This window comes from Brienomyrus brachyistius, unplaced genomic scaffold (assembly GCF_023856365.1).
Source record: "Brienomyrus brachyistius isolate T26 unplaced genomic scaffold, BBRACH_0.4 scaffold35, whole genome shotgun sequence".
In the NCBI taxonomy this organism is placed as follows: domain Eukaryota; kingdom Metazoa; phylum Chordata; class Actinopteri; order Osteoglossiformes; family Mormyridae; genus Brienomyrus; species Brienomyrus brachyistius.
Genome location: NW_026042310.1, coordinates 3,588,398 through 3,613,339, shown reverse-complemented (window position 1 = coordinate 3,613,339; position 24,942 = coordinate 3,588,398). Strand labels below are relative to the sequence as shown.

The following is a 24,942-nucleotide window of genomic DNA, read 5'->3' as shown; positions in this document are numbered from 1 at the left end:
GTGTTTACGCTCTGCAGCAGGGGTGTCAAACCGCAGTCCTGGGGGGCCGGAGTCCTGTGTAGCTTAGTTCCTTCCCTGTTCCACCACAAAAAATTCAGCTCAAGCACTGTGTGGTAATTAGCACAAGGAGTTGAATCGGGTGTGTTAAATGAGGGGAAACCCAAAAATGTGCCGGGCTCCGGCCCCCCCTGGACTGCAGTTTGACACCCTTGCTCTGCGGTGCCTAGAATTTACAGAGATTGGTGTGATAAACAAAATATATCCAGTCACTGAACACCAACCTTGTTTGTTTAGCAGAGTATTCAGCATAACAACGGCTTACTCAGGTGGCTTATACCAGTTCTCTGGGAAACGTTCAGGGCTTGTTTTGCATGACTGCTGCCATAACAGCAGGCTGAAATCGTTTTGGGCAGGACGCCTACAGATGTGCGGACACGCGTGCTGATGACTCTGTGTGTGTGTTCGCGTGTGGGTGAGTGTGTATGTGGGAGCCCATGACAGCAGCCCCCTCGGCTTCCCTAAATCACACATGGTAGTGGTCATTTTGGTCATTTCCCACGTTTGCTCAATACCGTGTCGGATTTTATTTAGTGCTGGGAAGGAAATATCTGAAAACTTAGGCAGACGATGCAAGCTTATGTCATGTGGTCCTCATTGTTGAAAGGGTTGTCATATAGACCAACAGATCTAGAACATTCTGCTGTAGATAGATAGATAGATAGATAGATAGATAGATAGATAGATAGATAGATAGATAGACATGGAAAAAATTGAGATACCTCTATATTTTTAAACAAATCTGCATTTTTAAATTCTGTATTCAATTCTGAGACTTCAGGTTGCTCCTAGGTTCATTATATATTTATATATATAAAATTTACAGGCACACACAACAATAAACTGAGAAATGAGTGAAACAAAAAATTGTTGTGGTCTTTTAATTTTCCCCCCGGGTGTGTGTACATACATACATACATACATACATACTTACTTACTTTATTGATCCGAAGAAAATTTCGGCATCCAGTAGCTCAGATACACACAACAGCACACATAACAACAGCCAGGATTGCAGAGAGTGTGTCTATGGATACTGAGAAAACAACCAATACCTTGAAAAGTCGTACAGGTCAAAGTGATCATCAGTGCAAGAATAATAGTCGCTACACTATGACTATACATATTGAAAATGTGATTTAAAAAAATACTTCATATAAAAAGTAAAAAGTATAAAATATTTAAGGCATATACTACATAACATATATAATCTTTATACTGTTATCTATCAATAAACATATACATATAATATACATAATATTTAATACAATACTAGATTAAAATGTAATACATATATTAAATACATAACATAAAATGTAAATATATCTGAAATATATGTATGATATATATGCATATGTACTCTGTAAAATACATGTATTCTGTAAGGATAAATATTATTAAAAATAAAATAATATAAAAGTAGTAGGGGCGGCATGGTAGTGCAGTGGTTAGCACTGTCGCCTCACACCTCTGGGACCCGGGTTCGAGTCGCCGCCTGGGTCACATGTGTGTGGAGTTTGCATGTTCTCCCCATGCCGTCGTGGGGTTTCCTCCGCGTACTCTGGTTTCCCCCCCACAGTCCAAAAACATGCTGAGGCTAATTGGAGTTGCTAAATTGCCCGTAGGCGTGCATGTGTGAGTGAATGGTGTGTGTGTGCCCTGCGATGGGCTGCCCCCCCATCCTGGGTTGTTCCCTGCCTCATGGCCATTGCTTCCGGGATAGGCTCCGGACCCCCCGCGACTCAGTAGGATACGCATTTTGGAAAATGGATTGATGGATAAAAGTAGAATTACTATACATATAAAAATACATATTTTGTAGTTCTTATAGGTGAGTAACTTTATATTTAAACGTGTATAGTATTTAGTATTTGGTATCTCAGGCTGTCGTGATTTTTTCAGTGTTCCCTTCTTTTTGCCCCTCACAGTCACAGAAGTGTTCTAGACTCGAACCTGTCTCCGTAACGCCATGCACCGCATCTAAAGATCGCGTACCTTTCAGCTGAGGTCCCTGCTCATGTTTGTGATTCACCGGATTCAGGAACAAGGATGGGAACTGAGACCGAAATTTTGTAAGTTCCCAGCATACTTTGAAAATCCGTGTAATCGGTGTCACTGGGAATGAGTTTAAAGTTCTTCAGTGGGGGGGGGGGTCTGGGGCAGTTTCCTGTGTGCATGTCTGTGCATGCGTTTTCAATTTGTCCTAAAAACCTGTGTGGGTTTTCTTCCAGATCACTACATCTGGAGTCAGTTTGCTCCGCATGGACATTTCATTTCACGTGAATTTCAATTCACGATCATTAAACCTCCAAGCTTCTGAGAAAGCTCTTCTCAGAGGTTAGCAGACCTCTTCCTTGATGCTGCTCATAGTCATATACGGGAAGTCAACACCATATTGACTTTTTTGGTGGGTAAACTATTTGACCAAGGTCTACTTAAGAAAAAATGTTTTACTTCAACATGTTCCTAGAGCCTGTATCATCAAAGGATGCTGCCGCTCTGCTTGGACAAGTGAAGTGCTTCTTCCTGTAGATATCAGCCTTAACTGGAAGCCGCTGCCACAGATGACATTGCTGAATGTTAAAAATAAACTGAGCAAATTACAAATGAATGAGGTGGCAGGCGAGGAAAACAAAGGAAGCAAAAAGGGTGAAAACCTGAACGACAAACTCAACACAGAAAACCCAATAAAAATGTGCAAAGATTAGCTTTTTACTGCTAGTGGCTCCATCTGTGCAACAATCTCTTCATCCTCCGCTACCCCGCTGAGATCAAAGAGTGATGCAACACCACCTCTTTAGCCAATCTGGTCACCATTCCCCGGTATTAGCTAATTTACTATGGAAATCTATGTGTCCCTCCCTTGTGCAAGTTTGCGGGCTCAGAGTTGAGTTACATCGCATGACGTGCTCACGCCCACTTTCACCTGACACCGAAAAAGGTCTTCATAGTTTTTCAGCTGTCCTCCAGTATATGTAGTTGTACAAAGTATCTCCTTTAAAACCAGCCATAGTTAAAGTAGATTTTTTTTTGCCACAAGATAAAACCAGTTTTAGTCATAACCCAGTTTAGATAAAAATGTGCATCTTTATGCAGTTTGCCTTTGTAAGGCAGCACACATGTCTGCAGTAGCGGACCTGCTCCTTAGTCAGTCTGAGGTGCTGGTTTGCGTAATTCCTGCCTGCCTCTTGGAATGTTTTCCCACAAATTTAACTGTTGGCCTCCGGGACTGTAGCACAGATCTCAGCACTAAAGGGCTTTTTCACTGATGTCTAAAGCTACTGTCCTGGTGTGTTAATTTACGGTCTATCCATGTTTAACCACCGACGCCGTCGGTTTGCAGCTTGGCGTGTTGGCTTGAAGTTTGATCCAGCTGAACTATCTTTGAATTAGACACGAATGGACCGTTAATGTTACGTACAGCACAATTAAATTCACTTCACGGGATGGGGAATTCCACCTATCCGTTTTCCAAACTGCTTATCCTACTGGGTCGCGGGCGGGTCCGGAGCCTATCCCGGAAGCAATGGGTACGAGGCAGGGAAAAACCCAGGATGGGGGGCCAGCCCATCACTGGGCAGGAATGGGGAATTTAAAAATTTTTTTGTTTGATGGATGAATGATCACATGCTGGATTTATACTAAAGGGAAAATATCTAATGATATTTTAGTGATTTTGCTATTTTCCCATCTTTCTCACAACAATCAAACACATTTACGAAATGTGTAGGAAATGAGTCATGAATTTAATCATGTGATTCAATCATGTAACGTGATTATTCAGCAATTTAATCAAGCCTAATGAGTAGAGCTCAGCTGAATGGAAATGCAGAACAAGCAGAATGTCAGGAGCACCTAGACTGATTGTAGACCCCCCCCCCACACACACACTGTATTTTATCACCACAATGATCACCCCATACTAGGGGCCTTGGGCTTGTGTCAACGCATCCCTGGAATGCCACCTCCCAGCCACCATAGATAAACACTGCAAGCAGAAAGGCAGTGAAGGAGATCCAAGGAGAATGTTCTTCACGATGATACCTGGAGCAGCTGTCGTCATCATCATCAGCTTGACCTTCACAGCTTGCCAGGCGGCGCCGGCACCCGGAGCAAAGCAGACCATGTCCCTCAAGGACCAGCAGGCTGCTGAGGTGATCCTGCATTTGCATTTATATCCAAGCGCCTATTCGCTTTATATTCTGGCACTTTCTGTTATGTTATCTTCAGCTCTTTGCTCCTTCTGTGTATCGATACCAACCCTGTCATTTATTCATGAGTATAACTGGTCACATTTTACTGGAGGGAACATGAATAATGTAGCAGTACGTGCTTACTTAATGCATTAATTAAGCGGTAACTAAGTGATCATTATATACAGATCTCATGCTTGTTCAAATCAAATCAAATTTATTTATAAAGCACTTTTTAAACAACAGGAGTTGATCCCAAAGTGCTGAACAAAAAGCAAATAGCAGAGAATCAACATAAACCTCAAAGAAAATGAAGCAAACCAATAAAAAAACAGTCAGTAAACAATGACACTGTAAGAGGAAGTAAAACCTGGAGTGATCACAGCGAGCTACAAGTCAGTGAGTAAAAATGCGCTTTAAGACGGGATTTGAAAATAGACAGTGAAGGGGCCATTGTGACAGTTAGAGGGAAGGCACTGTACAGTTTAGGGGGGAGGACAGAGAGGCACGATCACCTCTCTGCTTCAGCCTAGACTTCCGGGCACTCAATACAGACAGATCAGCTGACCTAAGTGATCTCGGTGGTGTGTAAGGAGCTATGAGTTCGGTGATGTATGAAAGGGCCAGTCCGTTTAAGGCTTTGAAAGTGAGCAGGAGAACCTTGAAGCTAATTCTGAACTGTACAGGGAGCCAGTGGAGAGAGGCAAGTATCGGACTAATGTGGGTGCGCTTTCTAGCTCCTGTTAATGAAATAAATGCATTTATTGCTTTTTCTAAATTTTCGAATGACAGAAAAGGGCTTAACTTTGGATAAAAGTCTTAGCGGAAAGAAGCTTGATTCAACTACAGGCCTTTGTCCATTATCACACCCAGATTCCTAGTAGAAGACTTAACAAAAGGTTCCAAGCAATCTAGATTCAAGTTAAGCAGTTCATTGTTGCCACTTGGATGAAAAACAATGATTAATCAATCATGACAGCTGATGTATTTCTTTCAGGCACTATATTAGTTAACAGTTTAATACATGAACTGTCATGATTAATAATGAATGGATGTGGGATCAGTACGTAACTAACATTTAGTTACTGTTTAATTAATGCATTAAGTAAGTGTATACTTAATGTGTTATCATATATACTTCATAAATGTGACCAGGAGGACAGATAATACGCGAATAAAGCTGAATAAAAGTGCAAGTTTTCAAGTAAACGCTGCCTAATTTGTTATCCGGTGCACGTGAACGAAGACAGGTCCTGAAGGTGGCGCTGTTGGGCTTCCTCTGTGATTTGTGCAGGAGTACCTGTCCAGCTTCTACTCAAAAGCAGGCAAGGGCAGGAAAATCCCTGGGAATGAATTCGCTACAAAGCTGAAGTCCATGCAGCAGTTCTATGGCCTGGAGGTCACCGGCAGGCTGGACTCTAACACGCTGGAGGTGATGAGGAGGCCTCGCTGCGGCATCCCCGATGTCAGCCACTACACCCTCCTCGAACCCAAATGGGAGAAGAACCTACTGACATACAGGTACCTTCCCGAGCGCCAGGGCTTTTCGTTCAAGAAAAGCAAGTGGGTCCATCTTGTTGGGGGTTCGAATGGAGGTGTGCAGACTGGAGGTATTCTGACCTCAGCTTGGCCCAGAACGTCCTTTCTCCCACCTTACGAATGTTCATTTATTAGAGTAATAACAATAATTTTCCCTCGTCCAGAATAACTAAATACACGCCAGACCTGAGCTGCAAGGAGGTGGACGATATCATAAGTCAAGCCTTTAAGCTCTACAGTGACATCGTCCCCTTGGATTTCAAGCAGGTCTTCCAAGGCACGGCAGACATCATGATCCAGTTTACGAGCAAGGGTGAGTCCGGGTGCTACTCCCGGACATGTGTTCCCCTCTGTACGCTTCTTTCGACGCTTCTTTGACCGGTCTTTCTCCTCTCTCGTCAGATCATAATGACTTTTTTCCCTTCGATGGCCCGCGGGGTACCCTCGCCCATGCATTTTCCCCAGGAGAAGATACTGGCGGAGACACACATTTCGACTTGGATGAAGAGTGGACCCTGAGTCAGCAAGGTACTCTTGATCGACTGAGTTGGTCATGGTGACAGAAGAACCATAAGACTGATCCGTTCACTCGAACGTCTGCCTGTCTGTATCCAGGAATCAATCTCTTCTTGGTTGCTGCCCATGAGTTTGGTCACGCCCTGGGACTGGATCACTCCAAGAACAAAAGTGCTTTGATGTTCCCAACCTATCAGTATGTGGACACCAAGGACTACCAGCTACCTTCGGATGACAGAGCTGGGATCCAGGCTTTGTATGGTGAGTTTTTACTGGTCTAGGATACGAAGGGCAATACCACCCCATGAAGGGGAAGCCAAAATACACTCAAACCTTACCAATGTCCCCTTAAGGAGTTCGGAAGCCACCTGCTAAACCGGATCCCAAGCCTAAACCAAAACCCAAACCCGAACCCAAACCCGAACCCGAACCGGAGCGATGCCAGCGCGACCTGGTATTTGATGCCGCTACTAGCATCAGAAACGAGCTGTACTTCTTCAAAGGCAGGTGAGCCAAACCTCCATGGTTTCTCTGGAATCCGAGATCGCGTATGTGTGTTATCTCAGACTTCCGCTGTGCGGTTTTGTGTCTGTGTGCTCTCTCTGAGGGCCACATTCTCCTGGCTGGCGTGCCTCACCTGTCTCGGCTTGTCCCTCAGCTACTACTGGAAGAAGAGCAGCTTGTCCAATTCGGTTCCCATAACACTTATCAGAAACACCTGGCCTTCAATCCGTTCTGTGGACGCCGCCTACGAAAACACCGACAAAGACGTCGCCTATCTTTTCAAAGGTACGTCAAGAGCTTCCTCATATGCACTGAGCGTTTGGGGGCAAACATGGTTTCGTTCACATGTACCCCTGCTATTTTAATTTGAGGTGACACTTCTGTTCCCACTCCCTTGGCGCTTCTTTACTCACGTTCACAGGTGAGCAGTACTGGGCCGTGAAAGGCACCCAGATGCAGCCTGGTTACCCCAAGGCCATTTCCAGGTTGGGCTTCCCATCCCACGTGACCGCCATAGACGCCGCAGTGTACGTGGCGGCCAACAAAAAGACCTTCTTCTTTGTCAACGACCAGTACTGGAGGTGAGCGGAATGTTTGACCGACGTAGCTGATTAACTAACCTTTAATGTACGATGGGTCCATGGTGCTGAAAACGTTTGCTTTGACCTACAGCTATGACGAGAGGAGGGGCAAGATGGACCATGGGTATCCGAGACACATCTCTCAGAACTTCCAAGGAATCGGTACAAAGGTGGATGCGGCCTTTCAGAACACCGGTAAGAAAATGTGGCCAATGGCATCAGTGTGCGTTGGCGTACACACACACACACACACACACACACACACACACACACACACACACACACACGCACGCACACACACACACAGACACAAACACACAGACACACACACACACACAAAGCTACTAGGCTGCATCTACACTGGCTGGTGCCGTTTGGAGGTCTGTAATTTTTGTTGAATGTTTGTGGGGTTAACACAGAAACACACAGATATATGCAGAGGACCAATCGCTGACATTTTGGAACATTCATTACATACATTTAAAGAGACAGTTATGTGCTTTAGGTAGCATGGTGGCTATGTGGGTAACGCTGAGGTTGTCTAGCGCCAGAGTCAAGGGTTCAATCCCCACCTCTGCTCCGTGGGTGTGTACACTGTAGGATAAGATCCAGGCTCAACTCCAACCCTAACCCGGATTAGCAAGTAGAAGATGGATGGATATAATTATTTACTGTAACCCACACTGGCAGAAGCAATTTGTACAAATATCACTGAATGACATAATAAGATGTAAATCGCTTTCATTTAGACACCGAGGTACCAGGTATAACTGACCAGATTTCTGCTGGGTGGTATAATGTCCAAATGAAGTTTGCAGATATTAAATTTCTCGTGTTTGTTCATCGGTTCACACTTGCCTGGGTCGGCTCCAAAGATAAGAAGGAATTTGTGCCGCAAGTGTAGCCTCAATTTAACGTGTTTTGCCCAGTGAGTGGCCTCCTTACGCAATGGACACAGATCGTTTGGTTCATGGTCCAAAGCACAAATATGTGAGACAAACTCAGACACACAAAGGCCAGTGAGCCACAACATTGTCTCATGGAATCCATCTATTCCTGTAACTGTTCTCATTCATATTGGTCTTTCCTCCAGGTTATTTCTACTTTTCTAAAGGGGCCAGACAGATCGAGTACAGCTTGCAGTCTAAGACAATCAACCGCGTACTTCTCAACTACGGATGGCTGAACTGCTACTGAAAACCATTGCATCCGGCAAACACCATGCTAATGCTGCATTTACTCACATACAGCGGCGATTATAAAAGGTTATTTAGCTGCTATGTTACTTTAACCTCAATTCATTCTTGCTTTGTGAACAATTCCTGCACGCTTCTCGTATTTTCAAGAATTTATGACACTAATAAATACGTCAACCCAGACTGCACGTTGTCTTCCATAAAATTCCGATAACTTCAGTACTTCTGTCATATTGGGTTTAATTCTAAACTTTCACTGAAGGAATCTGCAATACAGCATATGCAGACTACCCTCAGACTTGCAGAATATCTCCAGGAAGCATAAACAAATATTCGAAAATATAATTTGTATTATTATATTTATCACTGCGGCAGCACCACCTAGTGGCCATATAATGGACGCTCATGCCGGTCAGGTTCAGGGAAAATCGAAAACCGCACTTTGCATATTACGCAAACGGCAGCATGTGGCCACCCGGACAAATATATTGACAGAAGTGTAAAAATCCAATATTTTGTGGTGCAAAGGGTAAGTCAGCAAGGTAGGGTAACTTATAGAACGTTACCCTTGGACAGACCCTAACAGCCTAGGTGCAAGAGAGTTCTATTTAAGGTAAAACAATAGCCGCACTATAACAATTTTCAGTGCAGTTATAGAATGTGTTTCTGTTGATTAAAGAAAACGTTATGGTAAATATTTCCTTTTCTGATGTCCGTTCGTATACTGACGTATTGCCTTCCCATCCCGGACGTACCCCAGCCTTGTAGTCTGTGCTGCCCGGGATAGGCTCGAGGTCCCCCGTCACCGAAGGGGATAAGCGAAGTTAGATGATGGATGAGTGGCCACAATAACTATTTCCTCTTCAAACACAAATGTGTGAAACTGTGCTGTCACCACGGTCAGGTGAGGAACTGTGCCACAGGTAACACTCTGGGGGCACTGGGGCACCGCTCTTTGCACCCTACAGTTTCTGTTTGCACATATATCTCTAGAAGTCATGTTTTTTAGACCGTCACCCCATACTCGCACTATTAGGTAGGTGTATACGTGAACCAAACTGCCCAAATTTAGGAGCGGTCAATTAAATCGTGTATAAATCCACTAACTTTATACAAAACCACTCCACAGAGGAATAGTTTAAAACGCTAAAACGCACAAATAATATGGAATGCCTAGAAATAAATATCATTTCATAAAAGAAAATTTAGTAAATTAACTGCTTGAGTTTTTTTTTAAAGAACTACATTTCCCAGAGCTACGCGTCGTTGGCGTCCCGTGATGTCACAGGCACACCTCTCGCTGTGATTGGCAGCCGGCGTCGCGAGCACTGGACTGCTGAAGGTGAAATAGGTTCATCTGCGTTTCGGAGTTTATTTTTTAACTCAGGCGGTATGTTGTCGAGTAGCCTCCTCGCCATGCGTGCTCACGTTTGCAGACGCTTTTTGGTAAGTTTTCATGCAGAAATTTAATACCGAGGCGTTTGCTTTGAGGGTATGTTCGTTGAAGGGTACCACAGGCCCGGAAACGTACATGGAGATTGAAATGCTGTGCCAATATTATTTTAATGGTGCATGCTCGCCGTGCGCTTTTAGCAATATTTTGCGTTGCATATGTCTTGGGAAATCTTTTATTGGAACATTTTACGCTTTTCTCTGCAGGCTCAAACGTTCCTCTCAAGGAGCTACGCTTCTCGTCCCACGTTAAATGTGAGTAACTGGCTCGTTTTATTGATAGAAAACTCCGTTGTAAATTTGTCAGTTGTTAAATGTCTAACTGCTTATCTGTATATTTCGATGCGTTTTTGTTTTCCGAAAAAAATATACACAGACATTTAGTTACAACTTCGGATCATTATTCTATTTAGTCTCCTGTGTTCATGTTTGTTCAATTCCGCTAGGGTTTTGCCCTGTCTGAGTACTTATTTACTCTCCTTTTCGTCCAAAGCCGCATGTATGCAGCAGCAGAATAATGCTGCATTTCATTTATGACTTTCTGGTCGGTGTATAATCGACTAAAATAAAAGGAATGGTCCGCTTTAGGCTGAACTTGTAACGTGAGTTGAGAGTGGTGTGATCGCCAGTCCTGGAAGATCCCCAAGCAGCCGCGCTCTGGAAACTCCATCATGAGAGCATCCACGTGCTAACTGTGGACCGAGGGGTGACCTGATTGTGCCCGTTGCTCCGTCCCCAACAGGAGGTAGTCATTGTCAGTGCCGTCCGCACCCCGATTGGCTCCTACAAGGGAAGCCTGTCCACAGTCCAGGCCACAAAACTGGGTTCTGTTGCCATCAAAGGGGCCGTCGAGCAAGCAGGTACCTGGAGGCTTTCTGCCAATCTCGGGCCATGTTGCCTTTAACCTTTTGGTAAATTTTATAAGCTCAGCAGTTCACTGACACAGTGAAGAGCCTCTGTGTCGATTTTCTATGTGCCGAACATTCCCAGTCGCTTAGATAAGCTCGAAAAAGTGTGTGACAGCTGGGATGTGTTCCTGTGGCAGGGATCCCCGTGGAGGAGGTGAAGGAGGTGTACATGGGGAACGTGTTGCAGGCAGGCGAAGGGCAGGCTCCTACCAGGCAAGCTCTCCTTGGCGCAGGTAGGAAGCGATCTATAGTGGTTACTTCTGGCCACCAGGGGGCGCTCCGATCTGGTCAACCTGTCAGAATGGGAAAGGCAATGACAAATGACAACTAGGTTAATCTAACTTTGCTTAAGGGCCCCAGAAGGGTTGAGCTGTGTGTACCAAAGGTAGTAAAATGACTCCCCCTTTTTGTGGGTGTGTATGGGGGGGGGTCTTGGCTCGCACTGGCATTTCTCTTTTCTTCCAGGACTTCCCACCCCAACCCCGGCCACCACCATCAACAAAGTTTGCGCCTCGGGGATGAAGTCCATCATGCTGGCGGCTCAGGGCCTCATGTGTGGACACCAGGTAGGCCCCGCCCCCCATGTGCCCTGTCCTCATGCCCCGCCCACTTCCTGTCTCATGGCCGCCTCCTCCTGTGTGCGGTGCAGGACATCATGGTGGCAGGGGGGATGGAGAGCATGTCCAACGTGCCGTACATCATGGCCCGGGAGACGCCCACCTACGGGGGGGTGAAGATGGAGGACCTCATCGTGAAGGATGGCCTCACCGACGTCTACAACAAGTTTCACATGGTGCGTGAGGCGGTGTTTGGGGGGTGTTAAGGTGGTGTGATGCATGATGATGATGATGATGACCTCCACATCAAGGGCAACTGTGCAGAGAACACTGCAAAGAACAGTGGCATCTCCCGCGAGGATCAGGACGCCTTCGCCATCAACTCGTACACACGCAGCAAAGCAGCGTGGGAGTCTGGACTGCTGGCCAAGGAGGTGGTGCCGGTCCACATCCCACAGAAGGGTAAAGCCCCCCCTCCCCGCCCGCTGACGCATTCGTGCCGTCAGCCGTCCCGCTGAACTTGGCGTCACACTGATGCGCGTCTCCCTTCAGGAAAGCCGGACGTGGTGGTCAAGGAGGACGAGGAGTTCAGGCGCGTCGACTTCAGCAAGGTGCCCAAGCTGAAGGCTGTGTTCCAGAAGGAGAATGGTGAGGATCTCTGGGCATCCATCACGGTGCCACCCTCTCTACAGTGGCCATCTCTGCCCCCCACCCCGTGTCTGCGTCGTCGACTCTGCTCCATTTGATTGGCAGTGTCCCCCCCCTCCCAGGCACGGTGACTGCGGCCAACGCCAGCACCCTGAATGACGGCGCCGCCGCCCTGGTCCTGATGACCGCCGAGGCGGCCCAAAGGCTGAGCGTCACCCCCCTCGCGCGGATCGTCGGTACGCAGTGCTGCGCTCCTTTTACCCTGCTGGTCACATCGCCATAGCGATAGCAGCTCGTCTCCTCCAGCTGTCTTCCTGTCCCCCTTTCTGTCTCGCAGCGTTTGCCGATGCTGCCGTGGCCCCCATCGATTTCCCCATCGCCCCCGCGTATGCTGTCCCGAAGGTACCTGACTGAGCACACCTGTTACCCACGATGACGTGGGTGGGGTGGGGCATCTCAGGACCATGAGTGTGTCCAAAATGGCGTACTTGTTTGCTATATAGTAGACAAAATATAGTGCCCGACATGAGCAGTATGTTTGAATTCCTCAGTACGGATGAGAGAGTAGGCAAACGGTACCCGGATGACGTACTACGCTCTGCAAAATTCCAAAGTGCGCAACAGATGCTACACTGTCGCACGAGGCCAGTGGAGACGAAGTAAGCAGAGATGAAGAACGTCACTTACTCAGAAATCTGTGTCAAGATGGTGGTGGGAGTGCAGTCTCTGTACAAACTTTTAGTATAAAACAAAATACAAACGAATAAATTTTTGTATAGCGCATTATCACAACATTACATCGTCTCAAAGCACTTTACAGCATCCCCACCCAAAGCCCCCAGTGAGTAAGCCATAGGCGACAATTCCATGTACAATTCCATAACTTGATTGGAATTTTTTTTTTTCCCTCAATAGTTTTTGACAGTTCTTAACTTGAGGGGCCAAATTATGTCATTGGTCAGAATGTATGCACACTACTCTCATGCATACATACAGCGCATACTACATTATCGGTCCCAGTAGTATGCTTCTGAAGAAATGCAGTATGTACTGTGTAAGTGATTTCTGACGCACCTTATACCTTCAGGTTTATTTTTCCTCGATATAAACTTGATTTTAAGTTTTTTAAAATAATTTTGGCACAAAGCGGGACATTAGAAATATACATTTTTCACCCCCCCAAGATTCTGAAGGCTAGTGGTCTGAAGAAGGAAGACATCGCCATGTGGGAGATCAACGAGGCGTTCAGTGTGGTGGTGCTGGCCAACATCAAGATGCTGGGCCTGGACCCCAACAAAGTCAACGTCAATGGGGGGGCGGTTTCCCTCGGTCACCCAATCGGGTAGGGTCACATGGGCTCGTACCGTCGTCGCACACCCAGCTTGAACGTTTGCTGGAATCGCCGGTTCTAGTTCAGCCTGTATGATAATTTCACAAGGCTCCTCCCGCTGCAGAATTCCGTCGGAATTCCACGAGGCCTGCGGCGCAACTTGATTTGAGTGTGGGCTGCATGAGGATTCCGCCACTCGTACATACGTCTAATGATACTGACAAGCCCCGCCCCTTTCTTTCCAGAATGTCTGGCGCCAGGATCGTCGGTCACATGGTACACAATCTGAAGGGGGGACAGTACGGCCTGGCGGGCATCTGCAACGGTGGTGGCGGCGCTTCTGCCATCCTGATCCAGAGATTCTAGCGAGTTCTCCGAGGTTCACAGCCCATCAGGGCGACTTGCCCCCGCATCCTGACTGGAGCGCCTGTTCCACCCATTTCAGCTCCTTTATTTATAGCAGATCAGCAGCCTTGTTGCTGACTGTTACAGGGCCGTTTTGCTCTGTGTCCGAAGTAACTCCGGCCCCCAACTGACTCCAGATCAGATCCTGGTTTTGTGTGAATAAACGTTCTGTCGGGGGCTTGCTGCTGTTTGCTGGTGTGTTGATGGGGGGGGCAGAGAGAGATCTCCCATGATTCTCAGTATGAGGGGTGAACAGTTATGGGTCGGGAGGGGTTATGGGTTTGAACACAGGACTAGGGGTGGATGAGAACAGGACTTCAAATACTGTACAGATTTATTTGGAATGAACCATCAGGGTTGGGGGGGGGGGATGGTGGAATGAAATTGTAAGCAGACAGTTATGCTCACTTGATGCAACTAAGCAATAGCTACAGCCTGTTTTTATCCGTACAAAAAGCCTCCCCCCTTTGAAAGCAGGAGTGACAGCGGTAGGTGTGAGTGTCGCGTGTGGAGGGGCATAAAGTCTATCAAAATGGATTTTAGGTGTTAGGGATGAGATCCACCCTAGTCATCCGTCCTCGTGAAAGGCTTCAGGTTTCAGATGTGACATTGTGGAAATAGGGATGTCAAGTTTCAAAATGTTTAATGTGGTTGTCGAGTGTGAAACTGCTTAAATACAGTATTGCTTATAAATACATGTGGAAATATATGTTTACTGGGGGAAAAAAGTGTAGATGTCATATTTTGATTAGTTTAAAAATATTGGCTGGGTTTGTTACAGATCGGTATGAGCAAGAGGTTTCCAATTCCGGTCCGGCGAGCTACTGTCCATACGCTAAGAACATTGATGAACACTTTATTTGCTCAACACACAAGTGTGTAACAATTTGTTCCTCAAAGGCTCCCAGGCACCCCGTGTTTTTGCTCCCTCTCAGAAATGTGGACTGTCCGACACGGAAAGTTAGGAAACATTGACCAAGGCAACTGCTCATTCTGCGTGTCACTAGAGCTGACCCTGGGTGTGCCTAAAATTAACCGGAAGTTTCCGGGTACTTGCAAGTTCACGTTGATCATCCGATGACGCTCGCCTCTCTGTATATGCATCTTTAGACCACTAGGGGGAGCGATTGTCGTGTATATGTAACCGCACACATTACTCAGGTGCTCCGGGTATAATAAAGGGAGAATTCAATGCCGGACATAAAATTAATAAAATCATTAATAAAACTACACCTCCGTGCATTTAATGCTCATAGATCTTTGTTGCAACCTGGAGAGAATAAACCTAGTACCCCAAATATAAGACCCTCATTACCATGCAAAGTGTGCCAATTAATATTAAATCCAGAATACACGCGCTTCAGATTATGACCGACGATATATGATACGATGCTCAGTACAAATACCGCTAAATTAGCTTCGGCCTCCCGGGTGCGAGGCTGTACATCCGTAATTACGGAAAAACTACGGAAACACCACGATGATCTGTTAGAAACGGGCGTAGGTTAACGAATGCTTAGGTCTGAAACCTAAATGCCGACTGATTATCACTTAGCCAACGTTAAATTGTTATGAAAAACAGACATACATATCGTGATACGATTTTATAGCAGTTTTAAACTAGGCTGTAAGATTGCTTAGCATCCACTTCGTACTGTTTATTCAGCGATTAACCGCAAACATATAGTTACAGCCTAAATAGGAATATAGACATACAATAACATACATATAGGTCAACTAAAATGACAATGTTTTTATCCGAAGCATTTTCATATATATTTCGTGTATACTTGTCGTTTTTGTTAGAAAGAAACCATGGGACTAAAAACTTCACGCCTGATGAACGTATTTTTAATAAACAGCACCAAACCTAAAGATGCTACCTGATATAGTGGTGACTCACATGGTAGTGTAATAGAAGTGACACTACGGTGTAACAGATATTTTTATGCATTATTCTGCGTTTCATCGTTATGACCCTCTTACATTTTGTGGCAATACAGCATTCCCGCTGTTTTATTCTCACGCTGCGGTCCGCATGTAAACCGGTGAGTGGGTCTGCAGAGCAGGTTTAGTCCTGTGCAGTGATACAGTGCTCAGGTCACGGCGACCGGTTATTACCGCAAAGGAGGAAACTCGCACATTTCAGGAGGGAAGCGGCCAGGTAGGAGAAGCACTGAATTACAGCAGCCATGCACATTCAAACTTCGCTGGACGTTGCTTAACTCATGATTTCGGTGGTTTGCAGTTTAATAAACGCGACTGATTTCCGTATAGAGGCAAACTGAAAACTTTAACATTGCGGTAAAGTTTGTGTTCTCCGTGGTGTTAATTACAGCCGGACTAGCGGGGGAAGCGAACCTCGTTTATCGTTTGATCTGAATCGGCTGCATCGGTGCAGCTTTTAAATTAATGAATTTATAAAAACGTATTTTTTCCCCCCATTTTAAGGGAGTGTTTCACACGAAGGAGAACTTCGGCTTCTCCGAGGAATTATGACAACAAATACGGTAAACAATTGTATTCATTTTTGAATGATTTCCACCTTTCTATAATTTCCTATACATTTATTTTGTTAATAATTAAATCGACAGTTCTTGACAAATTTAATGATAATCACGCTTATTTGACAGTTACCGTGAGCATAACATTTAAAAGTATTCATTAAATCTGATCATAGTAAGTGTATATAGAATCTCTGTCCAATTAATAGGCATATACATGTCTGTAACATCGCAGCTGATCTGAATAAAAGTCAGTCGTCGATTTTTTTTTCTCCTTTTCTGTAGATAGGCCAATTTCTGCTAAATTATATAGGGCCTTGGATTAAAATAGTCTGAACACATTATGTGTGTATTTAAATACTGACGTAAAGAAAGCGTAAAGCGTTCATTTTTTAATTTCTCCAGATTATGGATTAACGTGCAAAACGTAAAACATTTCCCCGGCTTGTTGAGACTCTGTACTGGATAAGCGGTTATGAGACACAGATTAAATGAATTAATAAATAGGCTATTACACAATAGTTTCCACCCAATGTGTCGGTGTCAGGTTGAGAAGCTGAACTAGTGAGAGGACTAATTAAAAAACGCGCACGAAAATCACGGACGTCTCTCCCCCCGTGTTTTGCAGAAGGGGAACCCCTATTATATAAACTATGGCTTTCAGGAAGGATTGGGGCCGTCTTCACATAGCCCGGCTGTCCGGACCGGACTGCCCGTCTATGTCCCACAGAATATCAACACCCAGAACACCTCCGCACCTTGGTACCCACCGGCCAGCCCTGCCCTTCCTGGTAATGGTAAAGTCACACCTTAATTCCTCACCTCTACTCGTGTCCTCCGCGCTGTGCGAGTTCTCTTGAAAGGTTTTCTCGTCCTCTGAACTGTAGCTGAATATTGCTTAATTATCTGCTTTGGGGTTATCTTCCCGCCTTGTATTTGTACAAATGTGCTGACATTTTTTTCCTATTTGTACTTGCATCCGTATAAATCAAACGTAGAAGAGCTATACCGCCCTCTGCCTGGGTGCATTTACTTCTCAGTATACATGTTTCCTGTCATCAGACAGGAGGCCATCCTGCAGTTTGATCACACTGATTGTCTTCGGCTGCTTCCTACTGGCTCTGGTCGGCTTTATCCTGTGGTTTTTCCGTAAGTTCTCGATTTTCTGAAGGTTCTGTACTGTGAGAACACATTGTGATTATAGTGCAGATGTATCAGGAATGTAACATGCTGTCCTTTTAGCTGTCAGATTTTTGAGAATGCAACCTCTGGGCTGCAAATACAGCTCTTAAATCACTCTGCCCCCTGCGGGTCACTCTGTAGAACACTATGTTCAATTTTAGTTTGCGTTATGTAGCCTTTCTCCACTTGCATGTAAGCGCTTCTTCCAGTCCTCCTCTAAGTATTTGAGATTCTGAGTTTGTGTCTGTGATTCTGTAAGTTCGGGACAAGCTGTGAGACCTTTGTGAAGGTCACTCAGCTGCAACACAAACCCATGTTTTCCATCGCAGTGTTTTACAGTACGGAGGGCTGTACTGACCCAGGGGGTTGCATGGAGGTGTCCCGGCACTGCGCTGAAGCTGGCTGCTGTGAGTTTGCACTCCCCTCCCTGGACCTCCAGAGAAAACCTGTTTTTTTTTTTTCCTTCATGTCCGGAAGATTCCGTCACCATGGCAGGTCACAGAGCAGTGGAGGAGTAGGGGGGCATGGGGGGCACCGGGGGTGGGGACAGGTGTAGTTTGTTCCAACAGGCTTGGACTCCCCTGCTGAGCTTTCACAGACTGGTTTAATCGGACGTCCATTCAGCTCCAGTTTTATAGCGCCTTTCGCAGCACAGCTTCCACTTTTTGACTGACTTATTCAGCAAATGATTTTATTCAGAACAAATTCAGACAGTCCCTGGGGCAGCTGGGTGGTTGTGGGTCTTGGGGCCCAACTGTGAAATCGTGGTCTTTAGAACCAACAACCTTCTGGTCAGAGGCACTGAGGCTCCCCAGACATAGACCACTAACATTGTTTTATACGGAGTGGTTGTGGGGGTGGTTTTCACCTTTGCTGGCTTCGCAGCGATCGGGATGGGTGGAGTCTGTTCCTTCGGGGCCCCAGCATGACGTGGTCCGGCTCTTGGGCATCTCTGAGCGGCCCGGGTCGCAGCGCGAGACTCACACTCGCTACGACGCTGCTGCCTCTCTCTTCTAGTCCGCCTCTATGGCCAGGATTTCGTCCTTCAGATGTTCTCTCCCAAAAGCAAGTCTTGGAGGTCGATGTGTGCTGAAGGCTGGACAGACGCCCACGGGAGGAGCGCGTGTCGACAGATCGGCTACGAAGAGTGAGTCGTGGTCTCTGCAGACTCCTAGTCAGCGTTCATTTGGACTAGGGGTGGTCGAACCTGTGGGGCACCCTAGGCTGTTATTACTAATGGTAACACTTTACTTGACAGGCTGAAAATAATTTGTAGTATAATACTTAATACTTAATAACTTAAGTATTAATTAACCACAAACTCAGTTTTAGTTCATCTCATGTTCATTCACCATTGATGAACTGCAACACATCTCTTATCCCAAGCAGTTACTATATTTATTGCTATATCTGTTGCTATATCTGCTAATTCTGCAAACCTTTGTAAAGGAACCGCCGAAGGAACAAGCCTCGAATAACACAAGTGAAATACCGATCTCATGTTTGTTCTTCAGCTACGAATCGTAACGCAGCTTTTATCTCAAGAAGCGGCTATATTTAGTCGTGATTTGTACATCAGTAGTAAATGGGTGTTTGTGTCCCATCAAAGTAAAAGTCTCACCTTATAACAACAACAACAATAATACTAATATATCTTAAACAAAAGCTGCATTGTTAGTTCTTATTTGGGAGCATAGTGTGAATGAACATTTTTAATTTATCTACTCAATATACAGACTGTAAAGTCTTGTATGAAAACCATGCGTGTCCATAGGATCAACTGGCCCTGATATGCTGCCTCGTTCTCCACGGGTTTCCTCCTCTCCTCTCCTCTCCTCTCCTCTTCATCTGTATCCCCCTGTTCTTGTTGATGGTGTGCGCCCTGGTGGACTGGTTGACCGTCTTGTGTTTTTCAGAGACACCTACGTCAGCTCTGGTCAAACGGCTTCGAAGAACGGGGACTCCAGCGGCTATGTGACGCTGAGGCCTGAATCTCGCCCTGGAGATCTTGCTCAGAAGGACCTCGTGGACAGGTGCTCCTCCTCTCCGATTCATCTGATCTGTCTCCTGGTTCGAAAGGCAGGCAGATTCTTTTTACCTTGAAAAAGCAGCTCATCCCTTACTGGGTCCAGTCCCTGAGATATTCTGGTTTCTCAGTCACACTCTACAGACCCACTGTTTAAGGCTGTAAAAGGGCTTCTCTAAGGCACTGATCCAAGGGAAGCCTGCTGTTTGACCCTAGAACAATGTGCTTACAGAGAGCTGCACTGATTTAAAAAAAAAAAAATCCAGATATATAAATGGACGACTGTCCATCTAGCATTGTTCGGTTGAAGTGTGAAAAAGCAGAAATGAATATTTACACTCGCCGCACGTCAGCATTACAAGGCCTGTACACACGCAGAGCGCGGCAGGAGTGCTACACACCAGGGTTAGCTTGCCGCCACGTCTGCTCAAGTCCAAGGTGTCGCCCAGTCATTCTCAGACATTCTTGACTGGGAGGAAAACGTCAGGGTCACAGTCCGACAAAGCCCGTTACTGAACCTGGCTAATGATTGACCTGATTGAGCTGGGCCGGGATTTTGTGGGCCGGTTTCGGATGGTGATAATGATTACCCGAAAGGGAGACGTGTTCGGGACACTGCTTCCTGCACGCCTCTCATTCTCAGAGTCTGCGTCTCATTCCCTGCGCCATGAAATCTGATACGTTGACTCAGACGCGGTCTCACCTGACAGATTTTTAACTTGCTAAATCATTTACATGCCACCCAAGTGCTCCATCTGCTTCGGTGGCGTTTCCGCCTTTTCGGAGACGTCCTCTCAATGCGCTTCTGGAACATTCGGTGTTTCCGCGCCGCCGTACCAAATCTAATTTCGTTGCTTCTCAGCGCCATGGCTTCCATCTTTCGCGACACCTCGCGCTTTCGGATTCACGCTCGCGCAAGAAATTTCACGGCAGATCTAAATTATCGCGTTTTTAAACCTAAAATTGGCTACATCAAAAGCTTTGGGGTAGATTGCAAACCTTACAGACTATTTACAAGGTAATAAAACTCTTACGTTCATGGAAATCCCTGTGCAGACTGAAACTGAAAATCTCACTCTAGCCAGCTGACCAAAGTTGGCATCCCTGCAACGTTTTATAAATAAATGTCGTCTCTCGCACCTTTGTCCCCTTCATCATGGTGACCCATCGGCTCCCACATCAGTGCCTCCTGCCCAGCTGATGCTGTCGTCACACTGCGATGCATCGGTAAGCTATTCGTTAAAACCGAGAAAGCCTGGAAGGTGAGTCAGAGTGACTAGTCACATGCAGCGGTCAAAGTACACCAGCCTCCATCCGGTCCGTCTGGTTCTGTGGCACCGAGACACTGAAGCCTCTCTGTCTGAGGGTGTCTGGAGGGAGGGGGTATAGTATGTGCCGGCAGGTAAAAGCTAAAAATGAGCCCAGGGTTGATTTTAATTCGGAATGTTTTCATTCTGATGTCAAATGAAGACACAAATTTCAAGTGATTAGATTTAATAGTTTTGGAGTTATGGCTGCTGGGGAATCACACCTAACTTTTCATTTCCTCTGCATGATTATGGGATTTCATTGTGATTCTTTTTTTCAAGCTTTATCTCAGTACCTAGTTTATTGGGGATTTTTTTTGTAGGATTGTGTGAGGAAATGGAGGGTGAAATTGACCATTGAATCCCTGACTATTTTCAGTGTTGATTTAGAAAGACGCGATGGCAAAAACAATAACAGAAATCCTTTTTTATGAAAAAAAAAATTATCTGAATGTGTCATTTCTGGGCAGAGAAAAAAAAGCTGAATCGGAACTGTTTTCGGCCAGTTTTAACGCTTCGCTCCAGTCAATGCACTAACCAGCTGGTAACAACTCCGTGCCTCTGCTCCGCAGACTGTGGCTTACGCAGAGGCCCTGCAACTTCCCGCATCGTTGGGGGTCAGGTGGCCCGGAGAGGGGCGTGGCCTTGGCAGGTCAGCCTGCACCTGGAGTCTCAGCACACTTGCGGTGGCTCAATCATCACGCCGCTTTGGCTTGTCACAGCAGCACATTGTATCGACGGGTAAGTCCTGGTTGGGGCTAAATGGCGTGGCATCTCCCCCCCCCCCCCCCCCCCCCACTTCTCCCTAATGTCCGAGACCCAATTTCAGATACAGCAACCCATCGGACTGGACCGTGTATGCCGGCTACCTGAACCTGGACGACATGACGTCCAACAGCCAGAAGGTGGCGCTGATCATCTCCCACAACTACAACAGTGTAACGGACGAAAATGACATTGCCCTGATGAAGCTGAAAAAGCCGCTTCCCATGTCCGGTAGGGCGTCGTGCTCCATGTTCACATCCTATTGACCGTTAACATAAATACACGATGAGATTCAAGATTCTAGCCCAAAAGGCTCATGGGATACCAAGTTTTGAAGTATTAGTCATGGGATGGAGACTTTTGTTCTGTGTTTTGGGTGGTTTTAGCACATCCTGTAAGCTGCTGCTTCTCTGTTGTAGACGTCGTGAGGCCCGTGTGTCTGCCCAACGTGGGGCTCACCTTCACCGCACCTCGGTCGTGCTGGATTTCAGGGTGGGGCAGTACCGAAAACCAAGGTAAGGACTGTTGGAATCCAAAAGAAACGATAATTCAAGAAAAATACTCCGTCTAGTACAAGTGGAGTTCTTGCATTTTGCGAATTTTTATTTTCATTCAATACTTATTGTTTTAGTCGAGTCACTAAATAGTTTGTCTCGATCAGCCAGTCAGACATGACAGCGTCGGGTTCTTCTTGGTCTCGCGCTTCCAGGATCTTCGTCCAAAGTTCTGATGGAGGCTCAGGTTAACCTAATCGACAGCGAGACCTGCAACAGCCCAGCGGTGTACTCCGGGGCGATAACAAAATCGATGATCTGCGCCGGCATGCTGGAGGGTGGCGTGGATGCATGCCAGGTAACGGCGAGTTGCGTCGTCGTTAAACATCCAAATCAGCTGACTCGTAGGGAGGTGTGCCTCTCACCGGATTAGGACCCTGTGCTTGTCGTCGGAAGGTCGCCGGTTCCAATCCCAGGGTCATCAGAGTAATGGGGTAAGTTGGATGAGTAAGCGTTAGCGAGCGCAGCAGTGTTCATGGAGAGACCTTAACGGGGATGAAGGATTCAAGAAAAATGGAGAAGCTGATATCTTGCAGGGTTGCTTAAGGCTCAGCGGGTTTGGGATGCTGTACCTAAATGTTGTTGGTTCGAATCCCATTGTCAAGAGTGATCCCTATCTCCCAGTTGCTCCAGGCACTGTCTGGCCCTGCTTTCTCTATAAAAAATGAAGTATATCCCTTTGGATAAAAGAGTCAGTGTTTCTAAAACCCGTCCTCATTGACCTCCCAGGCAATCTGTGCTTGCTCCCTCCTGAGTGCCGGGAGGGGGCATACATGTGGATGGGCCGGTTTGAGCATTACTGTGCTAAATAAATAAAATGCAATGCAGAAAAACATCACAGGCACTCCTATCAAAACGGAGTTAGCAGCCGTTCGGAAGCTGGCTGAGGGTAAGATTCCCCCCGTCCAGAGCTTATTACCGGAGAGAGCCATGTCATCATCTGTGTCCCTCAGGGTGACAGCGGGGGTCCCCTGGTGACTGAATATGCCTCCCTGTGGTGGCTGGTGGGAGACACCAGTTGGGGCATTGGCTGCGCCCTCAGGAACAAGCCCGGCGTCTACGGCAACGTGACCTTCTTCCTCAGCTGGATTTATGAGCAGATGCAGGTACGAGGGACCTCCGCTTTCAATAAGTGTCCGCAAGCTTAAGCTTGAGAAGCACTGGACATCATTCACAGGCATCTGCATTTCACAGTCCATTCCTTGGGGAGCCACAGCCAGTCCATGTTTTTGCTCCCAACCAGCTTCCTACCAGACAGGTCACGTTTTTGCACCCTTCCGGCTGCCTACCAGGAGCTGAGAGGGAGCAAAAACACGGACTGTCTGTGGGTCCCCGAGGACCGGATTGGGAAACGCTACCATGCATCATACCTTTCATTACGCAACTGCTTACATATTTCTACAGCTTCAAATATGTTTCATTTTACATGACTGGATGTACTTTTGTTGAAGGAATACTATGTTTTGTAAGCCTGATAAGATGGAGAACAGTTAGACCAGTGTTTCTCGTTGGGCACCGTCAGACAGTCCAGGTTTTTGCTCCCCCTTAGCTCCCAGCCAATCAGGAACATCAAATACCAGGTACTGGTCTGTCGGGAGCTGAAAAGGATGTTGCAACCAAATGCTCTTTCCACGTCTGTTGCAGAATAATTAGCGCAAGCATGGTGCCGAGGCAAACAGGCCGGGGAAGACTTTCCTTCTGAGTTGCTGGACGACCTTCAGTTTTCTCAGTTCAGTCCTTCACGACGCTTTTTCTGAGACTCCAGTAATGCCTCTGCCAAGCCAAGAGCCGCCTTCACCTGCAAGCACCCAGGTGGACAGCAGGGGGTGCTAGTTCAGGCACCGCAAACCCCAACAAGTATAAGTGTATGTATAATGTGACGGTTTACAAAGATATTTGTTTATTTAAATGAGCACGTGTGAATTTGTGTCTCTTTGACCATGTATCAGGATAAGGTCAATTATAGAATTTTATAATTTTTTAAAACACAAAATGCTAATTTTACATGCACAATAATCAGTTTGATATTCTTAACTGTATAATTCTCACGTATTCTAGATTAAAATACACTTTGATGCTCTTATATAGATTAACTTTAAGTGGAGTTTTCTAATAAAAAAAATGTATGATTGCAAATGCATATTGAAGTTCATTTTAAAATAACGGATGTGTGTACATGGATGTGAACTTTATAAGGTGGACAATATAGCATCAGGGATGTTAGATAATTTTATTTAGACGATAGTTGGTGTTGAGGAGGTCATTTTTGCACCGGACATGATTATTTGCCGTATGTCTGGATGCACCCTTCCAGCTCCGCCTCATGGGGCCAGCCGTTGTAGGCGGCTGTTTCTTGGGTTATGGGGACCACCTGAAACTCGGGGAAATTCACATCTCGGGATGGATGTCAAGATCTCAGCATTTAAGGATGTACGTTTCCAAACGTTTGTATGCCTTGTCCCACGTCAGAAGACAGCAGAGGAGAGGACAACCAAACTTTTAGGGATGGTGCCTCTGAAGAAAAACCTCAGGAGGTCCAAGAAGCCAACCATCTGGGGCATGCTGACCTTAAACAAGTACCAAAGCTGTGTGTGTGTGAGAGAGAGAGAGAGAGAGAGAGAGAGAGAGAGAGAGAGAGAGAGAGAGAGCGAGAGAGATATGAATCAAACCAGCATCCAACTATGTGGTCTATAGCAGTGGTCTACTCTCATGCACTTG

The 24,942-nt window shown here is 46.1% G+C and overlaps 3 protein-coding genes and 1 long non-coding RNA gene across 5 annotated transcripts; all 4 read left to right on the top strand.

Moving 5' to 3' along the window:
• Positions 1-1,898: 1,898 nt before the first annotated feature.
• LOC125721740 (uncharacterized) lies at positions 1,899-2,764 on the top strand. The gene is made up of 2 exons (XR_007385956.1): positions 1,899-2,129; positions 2,289-2,764. It is a non-coding gene; the product is annotated as an uncharacterized LOC125721740 (long non-coding RNA).
• Positions 2,765-4,032: 1,268 nt separating this feature from the next.
• On the top strand, positions 4,033-8,769 carry mmp30 (matrix metallopeptidase 30). Its single transcript, XM_048997711.1, has 10 exons — positions 4,033-4,211; positions 5,545-5,771; positions 5,954-6,102; positions 6,192-6,317; positions 6,405-6,566; positions 6,659-6,812; positions 6,964-7,094; positions 7,231-7,390; positions 7,482-7,585; positions 8,484-8,769. The coding sequence occupies exons 1-10, from the start codon at positions 4,083-4,085 to the stop codon at positions 8,585-8,587; spliced, it is 1,446 nt and encodes a 481-aa protein (XP_048853668.1). The 5' UTR covers positions 4,033-4,082; the 3' UTR covers positions 8,588-8,769.
• A 1,107-nt stretch (positions 8,770-9,876) lies between these two features.
• acat1 (acetyl-CoA acetyltransferase 1) lies at positions 9,877-14,581 on the top strand. The gene is made up of 12 exons (XM_048997710.1): positions 9,877-10,032; positions 10,246-10,293; positions 10,781-10,898; positions 11,084-11,179; positions 11,412-11,512; positions 11,596-11,739; positions 11,815-11,965; positions 12,056-12,151; positions 12,274-12,387; positions 12,489-12,553; positions 13,336-13,493; positions 13,727-14,581. The coding sequence occupies exons 1-12, from the start codon at positions 9,979-9,981 to the stop codon at positions 13,845-13,847; spliced, it is 1,266 nt and encodes a 421-aa protein (XP_048853667.1). The 5' UTR covers positions 9,877-9,978; the 3' UTR covers positions 13,848-14,581.
• A 1,272-nt stretch (positions 14,582-15,853) lies between these two features.
• LOC125721717 (transmembrane protease serine 2-like) lies at positions 15,854-24,360 on the top strand. 2 transcript variants are annotated; one of them, XM_048997715.1, is made up of 14 exons: positions 15,854-16,050; positions 16,338-16,396; positions 17,019-17,181; positions 17,453-17,539; positions 17,902-17,979; positions 18,590-18,719; positions 19,489-19,605; positions 20,782-20,825; positions 21,478-21,646; positions 21,735-21,901; positions 22,090-22,185; positions 22,380-22,522; positions 23,178-23,330; positions 23,869-24,360. In XM_048997715.1, the coding sequence occupies exons 2-14, from the start codon at positions 16,382-16,384 to the stop codon at positions 23,875-23,877; spliced, it is 1,371 nt and encodes a 456-aa protein (XP_048853672.1). In that variant the 5' UTR covers positions 15,854-16,050; positions 16,338-16,381; the 3' UTR covers positions 23,878-24,360. The 2 variants fall into 2 exon arrangements, with proteins under 2 accessions (XP_048853672.1, XP_048853671.1); XM_048997714.1 differs by having other exon boundaries at positions 15,856-16,050; positions 17,019-17,187.
• Positions 24,361-24,942: the final 582 nt, after the last annotated feature.